Consider the following 20,047-nt stretch of genomic DNA (forward strand, 5'->3'; position numbering starts at 1 on the left):
ATGTATATATTAAATGTTCTAGTGAAACGTTACATCTTTACCAAAGTTTTTAATCCCTAAACCGTTAATCATACTTAGTTCACGATTTTGGCCAAACGACTCGATTAGCGAGTTTAGCACTGATTACAAGGCACACCGTAACGGTCCCTGGAGTTTGGGGCGTTACAATTAGTATACATTAAGAAAATGGTGGCTGGCTTTTTTTGTGTGTATGAGAGTTTGAGAGATGGAGAGGAAAAACGAAGAGATAAAGAGTGAAGACTGAGAAAAAAGAGAGAGAAACTTATTTCAGGGGCATTTTGAAAATTCAGGAAAATACTAGCATAAAAATATAATATTTTTTAAGCTTGGTATTATTTTGTCATTCGATCCCTTTATATACATCAAAAAAGTCAAATTTCCCTTTTAATTTAAAATTTGATATTGAGAGAGTTCGAATTGAATGAGGAAAACTAGTCTTTGAATAGTAATGGTATTATTGTCCAAGGATACATTAGTAGGCGAAATTATGGTGGTTGTATATTAAAATATTTCACATTATGCATAGAACATGACATTTCCCATTTCATGTCGTAACTGATTTTAATGGAGTTGTAGGTGAAATAGTCATTCCTCCAGTCCCAACCTCACAACAGTTCCAGATTTTAAAGTTCTTGCGTCACTCTTCAACTGTGTTTCAGGTATGATTTTCTTTCTCTTTAAACAAATAATCAGAGCATTTTGGGTTCTTCCGTTAGCTGTACAGATTCCATATAATTTACCCATTTCGGTCGACATTTTATATTGTTCAATTTCTTATTGTATACAAATTTTTGGGCATGAACGAAGAAAGAATTTTGGAGAACATTTTTGGAGAAAAATAATATTAGAGCTTTAAGAGTTAGAGAAATTCCATCATTGGGTTTTAAGGATTGTTAATCTATTTGTATGAAGGAGTGTTTTAAGCCTTCATGCAATCTATTTAGGCAAATGGGTATTTGATTCTCTCCATGTAAATTGGAAAATTGACAATCTTTATTGGGATCTTGGTCGTGGTTGCTTTATTTTTCCGGCATCCATTATTGGGTTTTAAGGAATAGTATGATATATATATGAGGAATTATTTTACTTCCATGCAATCTTGTTTTTCGTGGTTTTGAATCTATCTTGTTTTTCTTCTCCAGTATTTCCATGGTTTTGTTTATTGTGATGAAAATTTAAGTGATATATTCTTCTTAGCTTTACTATCGACTATACCATGAAGAGGCCGATTCCGTGGAGTGACCAGGTTGATATTGATGTTGATGTTATATCATCAGATGAGTCTTCTCCTTCAGACTCAGATGTAAAAGTCAATAACTTTCAAGCTCCAACTCTCCAAGAAATAGCACCTGAAGGTGAGATCAGGGACCTTGTCTTACTTAATCATATAGCTTCAAATATGCACTTATATGTGGAACTGCTATAGCTTCAAATATGTTCTTTTATGATTCTGTATATCTCTGATTTTCATGTTTCATGTTCTTTATAGCTGGCTTTGAATCCGTAAGTACAGTTCAACACATTTACTTATTAGTTATGCATTGAGTTTCTCGATGGGAACATCTCTGTAATTGGAGAATCTTTTTCTGTAGAGGCAAGTTTACATAAGGAAAATATTGAAGCCATGAATGTTATTGTTTGGTTTTTGCCGGTTCTTTAGCTAAATATGAATGTTGCTTCCTTTCTATTCGTTTTTAGCAGAAGATTCAATGATCAAAAGGGCTGAGATGTATCAGGAATACATGAAGCAAATCCCAATTCCAACTAGCCGAGGCTCTGTTATTCCATTTATCACATGGATGGGATTGGGAAAATCCATCAAGCAGTTATATAGACAGCCTCTACATTACCTCACTAATGTTCAACTAAAGCAATGGGATCGATTGAGGATTGACAGTGCGGATGAAGACAAGCCCTTAGATACCATAATTCATCCTTGCAAAGCTGAAGCCACTGTCTGGCTCCTTGAGGAAGTTCACCGGCGAACAGTGTCTCATTATCATGTAGCTAAGCTCTGGCAATCAGATCCATTGCACCATGCATTTGTTGATTCTATTTTCCCTCAATTGTGAAAAGTATCATGTTTTTAGTTGTAACTGGCTGATGTTCAAATTTCGTCCTCGGTTTACAGATTTTGGTCTTAAACTATTTGATAAAGTTTGGGATGAAATAAAAGCCAGTTTTGTTCTTTTCTATTCTTGATACGAATTTCACTTGAACCACTGTACTTTAATCATTGTCCATTGATCCAAACGAAAACACGGTATTTGATTTTAACAAGAGACTGGCAAAGATTGAAGCAAATGCTCTCATGTTAATGATTCATCATGCATAATCGGAAGTAAACAACTTTTATCAATTTGAAATGGTTATGGAAAAATGGATGGAACAATAAAAGAAGGGAGAGTCAGAAAGTGATCCAAAATGTCTCTTTCAGGAATCAGAATTGTTTTGATATATGCTATCAGGACCAACAATGGAATTAGTATGGAGCCAGTATTTACAAAGTAATGATATTTCTTCTTTTCAGAGGATAAAAACATGAATTACCAATAATCATTGCAAGAGCAATGCCCGCCCCTGAAAAAGTGAAATCTGTGGTTATCTCGAATGACTATTTCACGGTCATATATCTGTGAAACTAGTTTGGCAAATGAGTGGCAATCAGAGCATATTCGGAGGTTCTTAACAACACGAATTGGCATTCCTTGACCTGTGCTGATAAGCCCAAAAGCCATAGCAAGTTTCTCACTGTGTCTGCTTAGAAAATACTCTTTCTCAAGCACATCCACATCAAGCAGGACGTTAGCCAAATCAGGTTCATGGCCAGCATCTCTAAGCCTGCAGTTTATTTCTTCCAGCATGTATGAAATTTGACTGTGCTCTGGGTGACTATCATCAGTAGAGGTGAACTCATGAATAGTTCCATTAACTTCTATTAGGCTTGTGCCAGGCACTTTGGTGATCCCTTTCTCCTTCAAATGCAGCCTCACTTTTGCCACGTCAGTCCATTTCCCAGCAGAAGCATATATGTTTGACAGAAGTACATGAATTCCACTCCTCTGAGAAGCCAACTCTTTCACTCTTTCAGCTGCATAGGCTGCCATTTCAATGTTTCTATGTGTTCGGCAAGCGGCCAAGAAAGACCCCCAAATTACATCATTAGGTTCCATTGGCATGCTCTTTATCAGATCACTAGCTTCCTTTAGCATCCCAGCTCTACCGAGAAGATCAACCATACAGCCGTAGTGAACAATCTCTGGAGAGATTCCATGGAGTTCTTTCATTGACTTGAAAAGTTTTTGGCCTTGTTCTACATATCCGCCATGACTGCATGCTGTCAATAGTGCCACAAAAACTATTCCATCTGGTTTCACCCCTTGCTTAAGCATCTCAATGAAAAGTTCCATAGACTTTTCTCCTTTTCCGTTCATTGCCATAGCCCCAATGGCTGTGGTCCAAGCAGAGACATCTCTTCTTGGCATGTTATTGAAGACTTGCATTGCATTCTGAGGATCACCACACCTAGCAAACATGTCAACTAAGGCTGTCCTTAGCCGCAAATCACAATATATTTCATTTTTTCGGATGTAGCTATGGATCCATTTAGCAAGATCTAGAGCTCCTAGGAAACCGCATGCAGATGCCACCTCTACCATGGTCACCCTATCTGCCTTAATTCCCTTGGTCTGCATTGTTTGGAAGAGTTCAATTGCTTCCTCATGCCTATTTTCTTCCACAAGAGCGCCAATCATGGTGTTCCAAGAGATGAGATCTCTCTCGGGCATCTCATTAAATATTCTCCAAGCTGATTCCACATCACCATTTTTTATCAAACCAGCAAGCAACGAGTTCCACGTCACTACTGTCCTGTTTGGCATACGATAAAAAATTTTACAGGCCATCTCTTGTTTTCCACAAGTCATATACAGGTCAATCATGGCATTAGAAATACTATCCCAACCTTCTAGTCCATTCCTTAAAGCATAACAGTGGCACCCCTTTCCAGAAAGAATATCACCTAACTGCGAACAAGCTGAGATTGCAGACAACAATGTGACCCTGTCTGGTCGCAGGCCATGTCTTAGCACTTGATTCAATAAATGAAGACCTTGCCTAGGTAGTCCTCGGCGAACATAATTCGACAACATCGTGTTACAAAGAACTAAATTCTTGTCTGAACATTCATCAAAAAGTTTATTGGCAGCATCAGCAGCTCCACATTTCAGGAACATATCAACAAGTGCATTCACCATAAAAGCATTAAGCTTCACTCCCGACTCTTCAATACACGCGCATATCCTCTCACCCAATTCAAGATCACCCAACTTTGCACAAGCAGAAATAACACATACCATTGTGACTGAATTGGGCTTAATACCCGCGTTCATCATCTCAAAAAACAACGAAACAGCTTCTTTCGGTAAATCCCTTCTAGCATAACCACAAATCAAACTAGTCCACGACACAACATTTTTCTCAGCCATTTCATCGAACACCTTTTGCCCATCAACCAGCTCCCCACATTCAGCATAAAAATGAATAAGAGAATTTCTAATAAACACATCATCTTCTAAACCCATCTTTACAACAGCCCCATGAAGCTGAATACCCTCAGAAAAAGCCTCAAGCTTGGCACACCCGCTCAGCACAAACGGAAACGTATACTTATCAGGAAAAATTCCCATCACCACCATATGAACATAAAGCGAAATAGCATCGTCACCAAGTCCTGCTGCAGAGTAACCCCTTATGAGAGAGTTATACATAAACAAAGTGCCGTTGGTATCTTCGTCTTCCTTAAATAACCCAAATGCTCTACGAGCGTAATCCAAGCTTTCGAAGGTGCCCATTTCGGCACATGTAGCAATAAGCTCGGTGATAGCAGAGAGTTTGTGGTTGAGGCCTTTTTTGGTGATGTTACAGTGTAATTGCTTGAGTTCTTCCATGGTTTTACAGTTCTTCAGTGACCCAGTTGATGAAGTGTCCTTGGCTATGGTTTTTGATTTGGTTATGTCAGTAGTGAGGGAGTTTGGCGAGGCTGAGACCAGAGGAACCAAATGTAGAATTGCCGCCATTGTTGTTATGGTGTGTTAGTCCAGCTACTGTTAGAATATTTTTTATTTAAGCCATATTGATATTAAGGCTGTTCATCAAACCGCCCGCACTGCACCGCAAAAAAAATGTGGTCTGAAATTCTTCGCGGTGCGGTCGCGGTTTGAATTTTCACTAAACCGCGCGGTGCGGTGCGATTTGCGGTTTTGAATTATTAAAATGTGGTTCAAACCGCACCGCACCGTATATTATAAAAATACTATTTTTTTATATTTATTTAAGTCTAATATGTTAAAGCCCAACCCAAAGCCCACTCATTTTAGGGCAACACTCTCTTTTTTCACTCAGTCGTAGGGACCTCCTTTGCCACTCGTTCTTCTTCTTTGCTCTGTGAAAAAAAAAATTGTTCATGTTCATGCCATTGTTCATCTCTCTCTCATTCTCACCATAGTTCTGTACATCTCTCTCTCTCCATTTCTCTCTTCTATATTTCACCTCTCATCCATGAACGCTCTAGGTATGGTATTTGTTCCTATATATATAATGTTTCAATTAGTAATATTCTTCCCAAATGTTTCAATTAGTATTTTAGTTGTATCTTTCATATTGATGTTGGAATTTAATTAGTCTCAAGTTTGTTCTATGTTGTTTTAGGTGTGTTGCTGAAACTTTATTAAGATTATTGACTTATAGTTGTTGTTGTTGTAACTTTATTAGTCTCAAGTTTGTTGTATTTTCTTAGGTGTTTTGTTGAGCCATTATTAAGATTATTGTATTGTTGAAAGTTTTCTTATTTTTTATTTTCAAGCTTTAGGTGTTGCTGAAATATTAATATGATTATTTATGATAGTTTAATTATTTGGCGGTAGTCCAAACCACCCAAACCGCACCATTTTTTTGCGGTGCGGTTTCTGCGATTTTTTAGTTTCGCAGTGCGGGTGCGGTTTGGAAAATTAGAAAAACCACATGCGCGGGTTGGTTTGAAAAAATGGTCAAAAACCGCACCACCCGCACCGCGTACAACCCTACTTTGAACATTGTGCCAGTTGAAAGACTTTAGCCCATAACTTCTCAATCTATCACACTGTAACGCCCTAGTTACTCCAAGACCGTTACTGTGAACTTTAAACAGTGCTTAACTCGCTAAACGAGTCATTAGGTTATAAACATGCATCTAGGTGTCATTAATAGGCCGGGGTGAAAATCTCGGTCAAAAGGAATGGATATATTTTATTTAAAACATTAAACTATACATGGGCCCATATTAGCGTTTACAAGTTATTTACAATCCAAAATAGTCATTACAGTGTAAAAATTACAACCCGCCAACCTAAGCGGCAAAATATAGGGTTAACCCCTAATTTCTCTTAGGAACACCTTGGCCGTTGTAATGACCCAAATTTCCTAATAAGGCTTAGGGCCTTGATTAGGAGGCCGGGAGGGTCATAATTGATTTATTATGAAATTAAATGATTATATGCATGTTTAGGTGTATTAAATATGCATGTGAACCCATTTTTGATTAATTGGGTGATTATCATATTTTGGCCATTTCGGGTATATTTGGCATATATGTGGCATGTGTGTGGTACTTCATTATTATTTGGTTATGCTAGGGTTACTCAGCATGAGACGATCCTAGGAGGTAAGCTAGTGGGAAAGTCACAATGGGATTCATACTTGATTCGGAGTGAGTCAAGGGGTATTTAGTACATTATCGGGTTATTGGGTAATGGGAATAAATATTTGATGATAAATTGGGAGTTGGTGAGATTAGGGGGAAATTATGAGAATTTTGACTATTTTACCCCCGGGGGCGTTTTCAGGACCTCGAGTGTAACGCCCCAACCCCTGGGACCGTTACGGTGTGCCTTGTAATCAGTGCTAAACTCGCTAATCGAGTCGTTTGGCCAAAATCGTGAACTAAGTATGATTAACGGTTTAGGGATTAAAAACTTTGGTAAAGATGTAACGTTTCACTAGAACATTTAATATATACATTGGGATCCCGAAAATATAATTTCGAAGTTTATTATAGAAAATATTTACAACAGGCCGTTCTAAGCGGCAAAACAGGGTTCAATCCTAGTTCCACTTTAAACCTTGGCCGTGGCGGACGAGCAGCTGCATATGTACACGTCATCACCTAAGCTCTCCAACTCAAGGATGGTCCAGCTTCCTCTTGCCTTTACCTGCACCACGTAGCACCCGTGAGCCGAAGCCCAGCAAGAAAACACAGAATAACATGATATAATATGAACAATAACCATAGTAACCATTCAGGACTATCAGTCCAAGCAAATAGGTGACAGTAGCCAAAAGTCACAATAATGAGCATCGCTCCTTCTAGCCATGTGACGATAGGGTCACCAGGGCTTAACCGATAGGTGATCCTTTCATAAGTTTGATTAGGACAGGTGCATGGTGAATGGTCACCAACATAACCTTCCTCCCGACTCTAGAGTCGTGCTATGGACAGCGTCCCTTAGCCATGTGACAAACAGTCACCGGGGTCATATACCTTGGCTATAAACATCTGGTCATAGACCAGGCAAGCGCTTATAAGTTCTTCGACCTTAGGGTCGGTCTGGCATTAGTGCCTTAGAGCCACTCAATGCACGATTCTCGACTTTAGAGTCGGTCCAGCATTAATGCCATGATCCATTCAATGCATGATTCGTCGACCTTAGGGTCGGTCTAGCATTAATGCCATAGAGCCATTCAATGCATGATTCTCGACTTTAGAGTCGGTCCCTGACTAGTCAGTGTCATACACAAGTAAGTCATGCCGCCAATCATATATCACATGTTCCATATCCATAAACAAGGTATTCATCATGCTTACTAAACAGGTATTTGTACAATTAGGACCATGTGTAAACACAGAGGCTCAAGCTCTGGACGATATCATACTCAGTATACAAAGCATGTCCTAATCACATGTTTCTCATGCATCATATGCAATATCCAGCAATCTAACATGCATCAATAACAGCCGTGCATGTCACGTTTAACAGTCAACCAACATGCATCAAGAATAGCCATGCATGTCACACATAATAATCAACCGACATGCATCAATAATAACCATGCATGTCACACATAATAATCAACCGACATGCATCAATAACAACCATGCATGTCTCATATACACAGGGTGCAGTTTTCTTACCTCAAAGTCGAGCTAGAACGATTAAAAGAACGACCCTTGAGAACGATCAACTTCTAGTCCATTAGCGGTCACCTAGTCATAACCAAATATAAAACCTCATCAAAATGAGTAATAAAATACTTCCAAACCCAACCCAAGCCTTCGGAACATCAAATCTCACTCAACTAAGTAGTAGGATCGATCCTAGGCCCTTAGAGTTAAGTTTCCATCACAAAAACACACTTTTGGGCAATTTTTCCCTTAAGGGCTGCGGCCCTACATGGACCATGCTGCGGCCCGCCCCCCTGGCAGAGCCTCCTCCACCTTCCTCAAGCTAGGGCCGCGGCGCCCAAGAACAGGGCCGCGGCCCAACTTCGCACCAGCCATTTTTCTTCATTTTTCCACTTCTAAAACCTTCCAAAAACCCATCCAAACATCTCCAAATCATCAAATAAAAGTTCCCAAACTTCCCAATGGTCCAAAACCACCAAAACCTGAAGCTCAAACCAACCAAAAACTCAACAATTCACAAAGTCCAATTCTAAGCTTAAAAACTTTAGAAACTCAAAACTTCAAACTTAGATTACCTTTGATTGGGTTGTTTTCCATTAAATCCTTTGGTTAAGAAGCTTCTAATCTTTCCTAGGATCGCTATGCCTCGACCCTCGCTTGATTCTGACTCCTAGAACTCGAGATTTCTTCAAAAAGGCTTCGAATGGTAAAATAAGCTATCGGGAAGGAAGAGAGAAATTTTCTAACGTACATTCTTATCTGACAAGCTACTTCAAACTTAAGTAACCTCAAATAAAACCTAAGGCTCGGGGTCCCGAAAACACCCCCGGGGACATTATAGTCAAAACTTCCAGAATTCCATCCTGATCTCAAATATTCCCAATTTATCATCAAACAAACATTTCTTTTACCCCAAAATTGACCCCGTTATGACAAAACCGCTAACTCATAATCTAGGATTGTCTCATGCCGAATAGCTTGAATATATCTCCATAATAATAAAATCTCATTCACAAATTACAATATGCACCCAATTTACAGATATGCCCTCAACAGGCCAAATTACCAAAATGCCCTCATAACTATAAATACTCCCATATGCATGCATTTACCATCATATAATAATATAATTTACATGAACATACATATGATTATTAAATAGCATAATAGATCAATTATGGCCCTCCCGGCCTCCTAATCAAGGTCCTAAACCTTATTAGGAAATTTGGGGCATTACACTGAGCATTAGGTTTTGCTTGAGGCTACTTAAGCTTGAAGTAACTTGTCAGAAACATAGAAAGAACGTTCAGAATGTTCTCTCTTCCTCCCGTTCCCTTTTCATCACCCCGATCGTATTTTCGAAGGAAACTTGAGTTTTAGGACTTGGATTCAAGCGAGGATCGAGGCATAGCGATTCTAGGGAAGATTAGAAGCTTATTAGTTGGAGGATTTAGCAAGAAACGACATAATCAGAGGTAATCCAAGTTTTAAGTTCTTAATTTTTAATGTTTTTAAGCTTTGATTGGATTTTATGTTTTGATGAGTTTTTGGATGAATTGAAGCTTGGGTTTTATTGGTTTTGGGAGATTAGGATGTTTGGGAACTTTAATTTTGAGATTTGGATAGGTTGGGGTTGGATTTGGAGCTTTGAAGCTCGAAGAACACGAAGAGAGAAGCCCAAAAATTCGAAGTTCTGGTTTGGGCGCAGTAGCGCTAGGTTGGTAGCGCTACAACGCTATGTGCTTTATTTTCGGGGTTTTGATTCTGCTTGTAGCGCCCATAAGTTGTAGAGTCCTAGAATATTTACTTAGCTAGCTAGATAGTAGTAGTAGTTAGTATTAGTTTGTAGTATGTTAGTTATCATGGATTTTGGTTCAAGCCGGGACTTATTTGGATACTCATAGCAACAATTATGGATTTTATAAGTTTAACCTATAGTTTAAGAAAATTAATTATAACATAAGGTTTGATTAATATTGCTGGTGATAGATATGTATTTATTATAACCTAAGGTTTAGATAGAACCATTAAGAGCATGACACTTTTCATAATCATGTTTATTAAGGAATTAAGTATTTTTTATGGATAATTTTAATAAAAGAAAGATCTAGAAGTTCTAGAACCTTCCAGAAATTGTTAGGATCACGTTTAGACTCAGTCAAAGCTATTTATCGAATTCAAAATATGCTGAAAAAATGCAAATACGTGTTTGATATATCACCGTGTGCCGATATATCACAACTATAGGGGTCGATATATCGCCTACGGAAGATACGAAAAATACGTCGACTTTGCACGAGCGATCGAATGGGGCTCGAGAATATAGGGGATAGAGATATATCGCCTATAGGGGGCAATATATTGGCTCCAAGCTTGATTTTTGAAAAGTTGATGATTTTTAAATTTAAAAATACCCTTAACCACTTGGACCTGCCTTTGAACGATTTTGACCGAGTTCTGGGCATCTGTTGAACGAAAATTCAAATATTTTTCATTTTATATTCATTTATTTACTCAAATTAAAAGGGGTTAGTTTCACTCCTTGAACTCTATAAATAGGACCTAGTACTCAACCATTTTCTTCATTCTTCAAACAGTCTTCAGAGCCTCCAAGTTGCTAGTGTTAATATAGAGAGAAACACTTGGGTTTTGGGTTAAAGCCTTTTCATTCTAAGCTTTTCTAAACACTTGGGAAGTGAGATATAGTGAGATTTCGGTATTGAGGTTTAGATCAATTCATAAGATCATTCAAGGTATTCTTATCCTTAAGTTTAGTTCTTTGGTTTTCTTTAGTTTTCTCTTATTCACATCCTAACTTTTGTTTATGATTCTTGATTAGGTATTTAAGTTTCTTGAAAATTTAAGGTTCTTCTTGGTAAGTTTCTTCTTGGATGGTTTAGTGTTCTTTTCATCTCTTTTTCTTTAGAGATACTCGCCATTCTTACTATTGGTTTATAGGAGTGTTCTAATCCCGTTATTGTTCCCAAATATCCCAGTTTTTGGTAAGGAAAATAGGATAGATTTTATGTGCTTATATGTTTATGTTATGATAGGTTTATGTTATTATATGTTTGATGTTATGATATGTATATATATGTATGAATATGTCTTGTAGTCATTTGGGGCTTATAGTTTCTTAGATAGCAAACCCCAATCTTTTATGTTGCTTGGGGCTTATAGTTGCTTAGATAGAAAACCCCAAGATTATTTATCATTTTCATAGTTTAGAGTTATGATTTACCCTACCTCGACTAGTAGAGGACCTAGATGGGTTATCATTTACTACCATGTGATCTAACCTACCTCGATTAGAAGACAGAGGACCTAGATGGTTTATCACATGCCATGTTAATGAGTTAATGACCATTAATATTGTAGTCCTATATGATATATTTTTTTATAGTCATATATTTTCTGATTTATGTGTTAGTAGATTTTCCTTGCTGGGCATTAGGCTCACTCCTTTATTTTTAACTTGATGCAGGAAAATGAATATGGAAGGCGGAAGGATTCATGGCAGCTTGGCTTGTGTGTTAAGGATGAATGGATTCAATGAACTGTGTGTTGATCGATGATGACGTTAATTTTGTCTTTTAAATTATGTTTTTGATGTAATTCCGCAATTAGTATTTAAAGTTATGTTTTATGTTTTATAAACAATGGGATCCCATATTATATCACATTTTATTTTATTATTTTGTATTGGTACAATATTTTGGGTTTTAAATAAAGTTATGTTCTTTCTTATGTATGTTTCCCAAAATAGTAGCCATGTCTAGTAGTTTTAATGGTCTAAGGTCTTAGAAATAGTTGGGTCACTACAGTTGGTATCAGAGAAAACGGTTCATATACATGAAGTTCTCCTTGATACACACGCTCAAGCTCCGAATCTAACCGCCAATGTAAGTGTTTACGTTATAATTATTATGTTTATGTGTATAGCTAACGTTTTAGTCCTTATGTTTTCAGTTAAGAAGGGATGGATCGTTGACCTATGAGGATATCCGAGCCATTAAGGCATTAAAAAGGATTAGAGAGCCAAGGAATACCGTAGGAGTGTTAGAAAGAATCACTCAGAGATTACTCTTATTCCACAAGGAGATAGTTCACCTCCAAACTACTAAGTAAATCATGATGAGAGCTACGGAGCACTATGTTTTAGTGATTAGGCTTTTTAAAGATTATCCTTCTGTAATTTCAGCTTTAGAAGAAATATGGGAGACTATAGATGATGAAGATGAATTACCAGTAGCTATGAGATATTATTTTCTCATACTTAGGTTCACCTCTAAGATGGAATTCCAATTCACTAATGAGCAAAAACATAGAATCTTTACGAATCTTCCTCGAGGAAATTTTGAGGCTCAAGATAATGATGATTATGAGGAGATATATGATGATATATTAGAAGAAGGGTCAGATGTAGAAGATCCTGATTTTTAGATTAGGTTATTTATTTATTTTGCATTTATGATTGTACTTAGTGAAAACCTTTTTCCAAATGAATATTATTGTTATTTTTTTTAACATGTATGAGTTTGATTTTTTTTTTACAGTCATAATAAATAATAAATTTAATAAATAATGACCAAGTTCGGTGAGGATGGATACAAATCAATGGACCAAGTTCTATATTGAGAGTTTAGGGGGCCATAGTAGTGGGAGCAATTTTACTAATCCCAGCCTTCCCTCAATATGGTTAACTTTGGAACAACGACGAGTTTCGAGCTTGAGAATTAAGTCATATAGGATGATTAGAAACAGACTTAGAAAGTAATAAAGATGGCTTATTTTTCTAAGTATAGAAACACACCCTAATTATAAAGAAGGTTTACATACTTTTTTTCATAAAAAATTATAATTAATAGGTCCGAGTTATGTTTGCTTAGCCTAAGTTTTGCCTTAGAGCCTATTAGGGTAAGTTCTAACATGTTTTTCTCAACTGTTAGAACTTTGCTGAAGATGTCGCTCAGAAGGTCTGCACGCACTAATGCCAATGCCTCCAGCATCGCACATGAGACTATTGAAGCCCCTCCAGTTCGCAGAAGGGGAGCGCGTGCTACCAATACTACTGCTAATAGAACTGCACCGCCGCCTCCGGTTGACAACACTACAAAAATTGTCAGGCTACGACAACAAGTGGAGGAATTGCTGCAGCAACAGTGACAACAGGCCCAGTCGCAGCCACAAACTCAGACTCAGCCTCAGCAAATGGCTTAAGCACCCCAACAAGTAGGTCCTTATGGGGGATGGCCAATGGCGAACTATGCGCCTTACCCAGCTCAGTACATGGAGCCAATCTATGAGCGGTTTCATAAGCAACACACTTCAAACTTTGAAGGGACAACAGACACCTTCGAGGCGGAAGAATGGCTCAGAAATGTAGAGTCGATCCTAGTGCACATGAACCTCGACAACGTGGATCACATATCCTACGTTTCGTCTCTTTTAAAGAAAGATGCTAGAATATGGTGGGACCTAGTTCAGCAGACTCATGACGTCGCCACCATGACATGGACAAGATTTGTGGATCTATTACACAAGAAGTACTGCAACTCGGCAGTCATCGTTACAAGGGTTGAGGAGTTCACCAGTCTGAAACAGGGTAACTTATCGGTAGCAGAGTATGCTCGATAGTTTGATTGAATAGCCAAGTTTGCTCCAGAGTTTGTCCCAACCGATTTTCTGAGGGTTACCAAGTTTGTAAGAGGACTTAGACCAAAGATTGAGCTAGGGGCTAAGCTAGCAAACCCTAGAACCACTACTTATGCCGATGCTCTAGAAACGGCTATAGAAGTAGAAAGGCTTTAGGCGAATGTTAGTAAGGAGGAGGCCAGTAAGCCTAAGCCTAAACAGTAGGCTCAACCTCAGAATGGTTGGAACAACCACAACCACAACAACCATCAACATAGCAACAATAATGGTAAGAAAAGAAGGCATCCTGACAATAAGTAGTCCGACATCGATAAAAGAGCACGAACAAACAATGGAGGTAGTAGGTCGGGTTATGTAGAATACCGGCAGTGCTCTAAGTGCCAAATGAAACATCTTGGTGAGTGTCATGTAAACACCAAGGGATGCTAAAATTGTGGTCAGGAAGGTCATCATAAGAAATAATGTCCCCAACTCAAGCAAGAAGAGAAAAAGGACAACAAGATGGTTCCTGATAGAGTCTTTGCCTTGACCCAGGGAGAAGCTGAAGCTAGTAATAAAGTGGTCACAGGTGAGATTCCTATCCTCAATAATGTATGTTCAGTATTATTTGATTCGGGAGCCACACACTCGTATATCTCGTTAGGAATGATAGAGAAATTAGACAAACCTTGTGAAATATTTAGAACTAGATTTGTGACAAAATTGCCTTTGGGTGAAATAGTCCTATCATCATGGATAGTATGAGGCGTACCGATCAAAATTGAGGACGTAGAACTTGAAGGAGACCTGATAGAACTAGAAATCAAAGACTTTGACGTAATACTGGGCATGTATTGGCTAGCAAGGCATGGCGCAACCATCAACTGCAGACGTAAGCAAGTGACATTCGAGACTCCTGATGGTCAGACACTATGCTTTATGGGAAAGGTTTCAGGACTACGTACACCGCTTATTTCATTTCTCAAAGCTCAGAGGATGATAGAAAAAGGATGTCACACATTTTTAGCTAGCGTCACAAATGTGGTCAAGGAAACACCACTAAAGGTTGGAGACGTCCGCATCATAAAAGAATTTCCAGAAGTATTTCATGACGACTTACCAGGGTTGCCGCCAACTTGAGAAATTGACTTCACAATTGAGCTAGTACCGGGCATTGAGCCTATCTCAAAGGCACTATACCGGATGGAACCTACCGAACTCAAGGAGTTAAAGACGTAGTTACAAGAACTCTTAGACTTGGGTTTCATTAGACCGAGCCATTATCCATGGGGAGCACCTGTTCTATTTGTGATGAAGAAGGACGGAAGCATGCAGATGTGTATAGATTACCGTGAGATGAATACGATGACAATTAAGAATAAGTACCCGCTACCCCGGATGGACGACTTGTTTGATCAACTTCGAGGAACAACCATGTTTTCAAAGATTGATCTACGGTCCGGGTATCACCAGCTCAAAGTATGGGAAGAGGATATTCCCAAGACAACTTTTAGAACTCGTTATGGACATTACGAGTTCTTAGTTATGTCTTTTGGTCTTACCAACGCTCTAGCCACATTTATGGATTTAATGAATAGGGTCTTTAAGGATTACTTTGACAAATTCATCGTAGTGTTCATCGACGATATTTTGGTGTACTCAAAGGACGAAGTTGAGCACGAGGAACATTTAAGAATGACCATGTTGCGATTGAAGAGCATCAACTTTACGCCAAGTTCAAGCAGTGCGAATTTTGGCTTTCACAGGTAGCGTTCCTCGGCCACATAGTATCCAAGGACGGAGTTGCTGTAGACCCAACTAAGGTAGAGGTTGTGAAGGATTGGCCAAGACCTAAGAACGCGTCAGAGGTAAGAAGTTTTCTAGGGCTAGAAGGTTATTATCAGAGGTTTGTAGAGGGCTTTTCTAAGATAGCCACTCCACTTACCAACCTGACTCGGAAACACCAAAGGTTCAACTGGACGGATAAGTGTGAAGAAAGTTTCCAGTTGCTTAAGGATAAACTATGCTCATCACCAGTACTTTGTCTACTAACACCCAATGAAAAGTTTGTAGTCTACTGTGATGCGTCGAAACAAGGTTTGGGATGTGTGCTGATACAGAATGACAAAGTAATAGCCTACGCCTCAAGGCAGCTAAAGGAATATGAGAAATGCTATCCAACACACGATATGGAGTTGGAAGCGGTGGTCTTTGCATTGAAAATCTGGCACCATTATCTTTATGGAGAATGGTGTGAGATTTATACGGATCACAAAAGCTTAAAGTATTTCTTCACTCAAAAGGAGCTCAACATGAGGCAACACAGGTGGTTAGAACTAGTGAAGGATTATGAATGCGAAATACTATACCACCCGAGAAAAGTAAACGTAGTTGTTGATGTGCTAAGTAGGAAGAGTTATGGAAGTATAGCAGCGTTAGCTGGAATAGTAAAGCCGCTACAACAAGAGCTGATTAATGCCGGGATAGAAGTAGTCATTGGTAAACTGGCTAACTTGTCCATCCAGTCAAGTCTGTTAGAAGATATACGGATCGGGCAATGGCATGATGACATATTAGTAGCACATATGGATGCAATTAAAGAAGGCAAGGCCACAAATTTCTCGATATCAGGACAGGGGTTCTTGAGATATAAGGATCGGGTATGCGTTCCAAATGATCAAGGGATTAAGATGAAAATTTTAGAAGAAGCGCACAATACCCCATACTCAGTTCACCCAGGATCGACAAAGATGACTCACAACCTTAAGGCATTGTATTGGTGGCCAGGAATGAAGAAAGATGTAGCGGAGTATGTGTCTAAATGCTTAGTATGCCAGCAAGTGAAAGCAGAACATCAACGACCTGCACGCTTATTGCAACCGCTTAGTATTCCATAATGGAAGTGGGAAGACATAGCCATGGATTTCGTGACGGGACTACCACGACCAAATATGCATCACAATTAGACTTGGGTAGTAGTAGATAGACTAACCAAGTCAGCTCACTTCCTGCCTGTCAAGACTACGTACACAACAGATCAGTCTGCAGACGTTTATGTCCGAGAAATAGTAAGACTGCATGGAATCCCTAAGACCATAGTATCCGATAAAGGATCAGTGTTTATATCGAGATTTTGGGGAAGCTTGCAACAAGCTATGGGTACCAAGTTAAGTCTTAGTACGACATTTCATCCTCAGACCGATGGTCAGTCCGAGCGTACCATACAAATTTTAGAGGATATGTTGGGCGCTTGTGTACTTGATTTTGGAGGATCTTGGAGTAAGTATTTTCCACTGATAGAATTCTCCTACAACAGTAGCTACCAGTCAATAATCGGGATGGCACCCTATGAGTTACTTTATGGAAGAAGGTGTCGATCACCGTTACATTGGAACGAGGTAGGAGAAAGGCAACTTCTTGGACCCGAAGCTGTTAGAGAAGCTTAGGATGCAGTAGCGCTGATTAGAAAGCATATGCTCGCTGCTCATATCCGTCAGAAAAGTTATGCAGATGCCAAGCAGCGTTATGTGGAATTCAAAGTCGGAGATTAAGTCTTCTTAAAGATATCTCCTATGAAAGGTCTGAAGTGGTTTGGGAAGAAATACAAGCTTAGTCTCTGGTTTATAGGTCCTTTTGAGACATTGGACAAGGTGGGAACAGTTGCATATAGATTAGCCCTATCACCAGCTCTAGCAGATAGTCATAATGTGTTCCACATCTCGATGCTGTGTAGATATGTGTCAGACCCATCTCACGTCCTTAAGTATGATACGATAACACTCCAGAAAGACTTGAGTTGCGAGGAACGACGGGTTAGCATCCTAGATAAAGAGATGAAGGAATTACGATCTAAGAGCATTCCAATAGTCAAGGTTCTATGGAGTAATAGTTCTGAATGGGAGGCAACGTGGGAGTTGGAGGAAGACATGTTAGCATGGTATCCGAAATTGTTTGGTAAGTAAATTTTGAGGATAAGTAGGGGAGAATTGTAGAGTCCCAGAATATTTAGTTAGCTAGCTAGATAGTAGTAGTAGTTAGTATTAGTTTGTGGTATGTTAGTTATCATGGATTTTGGTTCAAGCCGAGACTTAGTAGGACACTCATAGCAATAGTTATGGATTTTATAAGTTTAACCTATAGTTTAAGAATATTAATTATAACATAATGTTTGATTAATATTGCTGGTCATAGAAATATATTTATTATAACCTAAGGTTTAGATAGAACCATTAAGAGCATGGCACTTGTCATAATCATGTTTATTAAGGAATTAAGTATTTTTGATGGATAGTTTTAATAAAAGAAAGATCTAGAAGCTCTAGAACCTTCCAAAATCTATTAGGATCACGTTTAGACTCAGTCAAAGCTGTTTATCAAATTCAAAATACGCTAAAAGAGTGCAAATACATGTTTAATATATCAACGTGTGCTGATATATCGCAGCTATAGGGGCCAATATATCGCCTACGGAAGATATAGAAAACACGTCGACTTTGCACGAGCGATTGAACAGGGCTCGGGAATATAGGGGGAGGCGATATATCGGCTCCAAGCTTGATTTTTGAAAAGTTGATGATTTTTAAATTTAAAAATACCCTTAACCACTTGGACCTGCCTTTGAACGAGTTTGACCAAGTTCTAGGCATCTGTTGAACGAAAATTCAAATCCTTTTCATTTTATATTAATTTATTTATTCAAATTAAAAGGGGTTAGTTTCACTCCTTGAACTCTATAAATAGGACCTAGTACTAAGCCATTTTCTTAATTCTTCAAACAGTCTTAAGAGCCTCCAAGTTGCTAGTGTTACTATTGAGAGAAACAATTGGGTTTTGGGTTAAAGCTTTTTCATTCTAAGCTTTTCTAAATACTTGGGAAGTGAGATATAGTGAGATTTTGGTATTGAGGTTTAGATAAGATCATTCAAGGTATTCTTATCCCTAAGTTTAGTTCTTTGGTTTTCTTTAGTTTTCTTTTATTCAGATCCTAACTTCTGTTTATGATTCTTGATTAGGTATTTAAGTTTCTTGAAAACTTAAGGTTCTTCTTGGTAAGTTTATTCTTGGATGGTTTAGTATTCTTTTCATCTCTTTATCTTTAGAGATACTCACCATTCTTACTGTTGGTTTATAGGAGTGTTCTAATCCCGTTCTTGTTCCCAAATATCCTGGTTTTTGGTAAGGAAAATAGGATAGATTTTATGTGCTTATATGTGTATGTTATGATATGTTTATGTTATTATATGTTTTATGTTATAATATGTATATATATGTATAAATATGTCTTGTAGTCATTTGGGGCTTATAGTTTCTTAGATAGCAAACCCCAATCTTTTATGTCGCTTGGGGCTTATAGTTGCTTAGAGAGCAAACCCCAAGATTATTTATCATTTTCATGGTTTAGAGTTATGATTTACCCTACCTCGACTAGTAGAGGACCTAGATGGGTTATCATATACTACCATGTGATCTAACCTACCTCGATTAGTAGACAGAGGACCTAGATGGTTTATCACATGCCATGTTAATGAGTTAATTGCCATTAATATTGTAGTCCTATATGATATATGTTTTTAGAGTCATATATTTTATGATTTAGTCTTATGATTTATAATTTATGTTTTAGTAGAGTTTCCTTGCTGGGCATTAGGCTCACTCCTTTATTTTTAGCTTGATGCAGGAAAATGAATATGGAAGGCAGAAGGATTCATGGCAGCTTGGCTTGTGTGTTAAGGATGAATGGATTCAATGGACTGCGTGTTGATCGAGGATGGCGTTAATTTTTAGTCTTTTAAATTATGTTTCTGATGTAATTCCGCAATTAGTATTAAAGTTATGTTTTATGTTTTATAAACAATGGGATCCCATACTATATCACATTTTATTTTATATTTTTTTTATTATTTTGTATTGGTACAATATTTTGGGTTTTAATTTAAGTTATGTTCTTTCATATGTATGTTTCCCAAAATAGTAGCCATGTCTAGTAGTTTTAATGGTCTAAGGTCTTAGAAATAGTTGGGGCACTACAATTGGTATCAGAGAAAACGGTTCATATACATTAAGTTCTCCTTGATACACACGCTCAAGCTCCGAATCTAACCGTCAATGTAAGTGTTTACGTTATAGTTATTGAAACACCGTTTATGGTTGTGACTAGGTTATCACTAGGGGATT

At 38.1% G+C, this 20,047-nt stretch overlaps 2 protein-coding genes across 4 annotated transcripts; one reads left to right on the forward strand and one right to left on the reverse strand.

Annotated features, from left to right (window-relative positions):
• The first annotated feature begins 408 nt into the window (after positions 1-408).
• Positions 409-2,216, forward strand: LOC133819122 (protein RDM1). Of its 3 annotated transcripts, none has more exons than XM_062252292.1 (3): positions 409-680; positions 1,164-1,376; positions 1,720-2,216. In XM_062252292.1, the coding sequence occupies exons 2-3, from the start codon at positions 1,238-1,240 to the stop codon at positions 2,091-2,093; spliced, it is 513 nt and encodes a 170-aa protein (XP_062108276.1). In that variant the 5' UTR covers positions 409-680; positions 1,164-1,237; the 3' UTR covers positions 2,094-2,216. The 3 variants fall into 3 exon arrangements, with proteins under 3 accessions (XP_062108276.1, XP_062108275.1, XP_062108277.1); XM_062252291.1 differs by having other exon boundaries at positions 412-680; positions 1,219-1,376; XM_062252293.1 differs by having other exon boundaries at positions 417-680; positions 1,219-1,376; positions 1,723-2,216.
• Positions 2,217-2,436: 220 nt separating this feature from the next.
• Positions 2,437-5,163, reverse strand: LOC133819121 (pentatricopeptide repeat-containing protein At3g22690). The gene has a single exon (XM_062252289.1). It carries the CDS (start codon positions 5,097-5,099, stop codon positions 2,568-2,570), a length of 2,532 nt encoding a protein of 843 aa, XP_062108273.1. The 5' UTR covers positions 5,100-5,163; the 3' UTR covers positions 2,437-2,567.
• Between the last annotated feature and the right edge of the window lie 14,884 nt (positions 5,164-20,047).

This window comes from Humulus lupulus, chromosome 2, assembly GCF_963169125.1.
Source record: "Humulus lupulus chromosome 2, drHumLupu1.1, whole genome shotgun sequence".
NCBI lineage: Eukaryota > Viridiplantae > Streptophyta > Magnoliopsida > Rosales > Cannabaceae > Humulus > Humulus lupulus.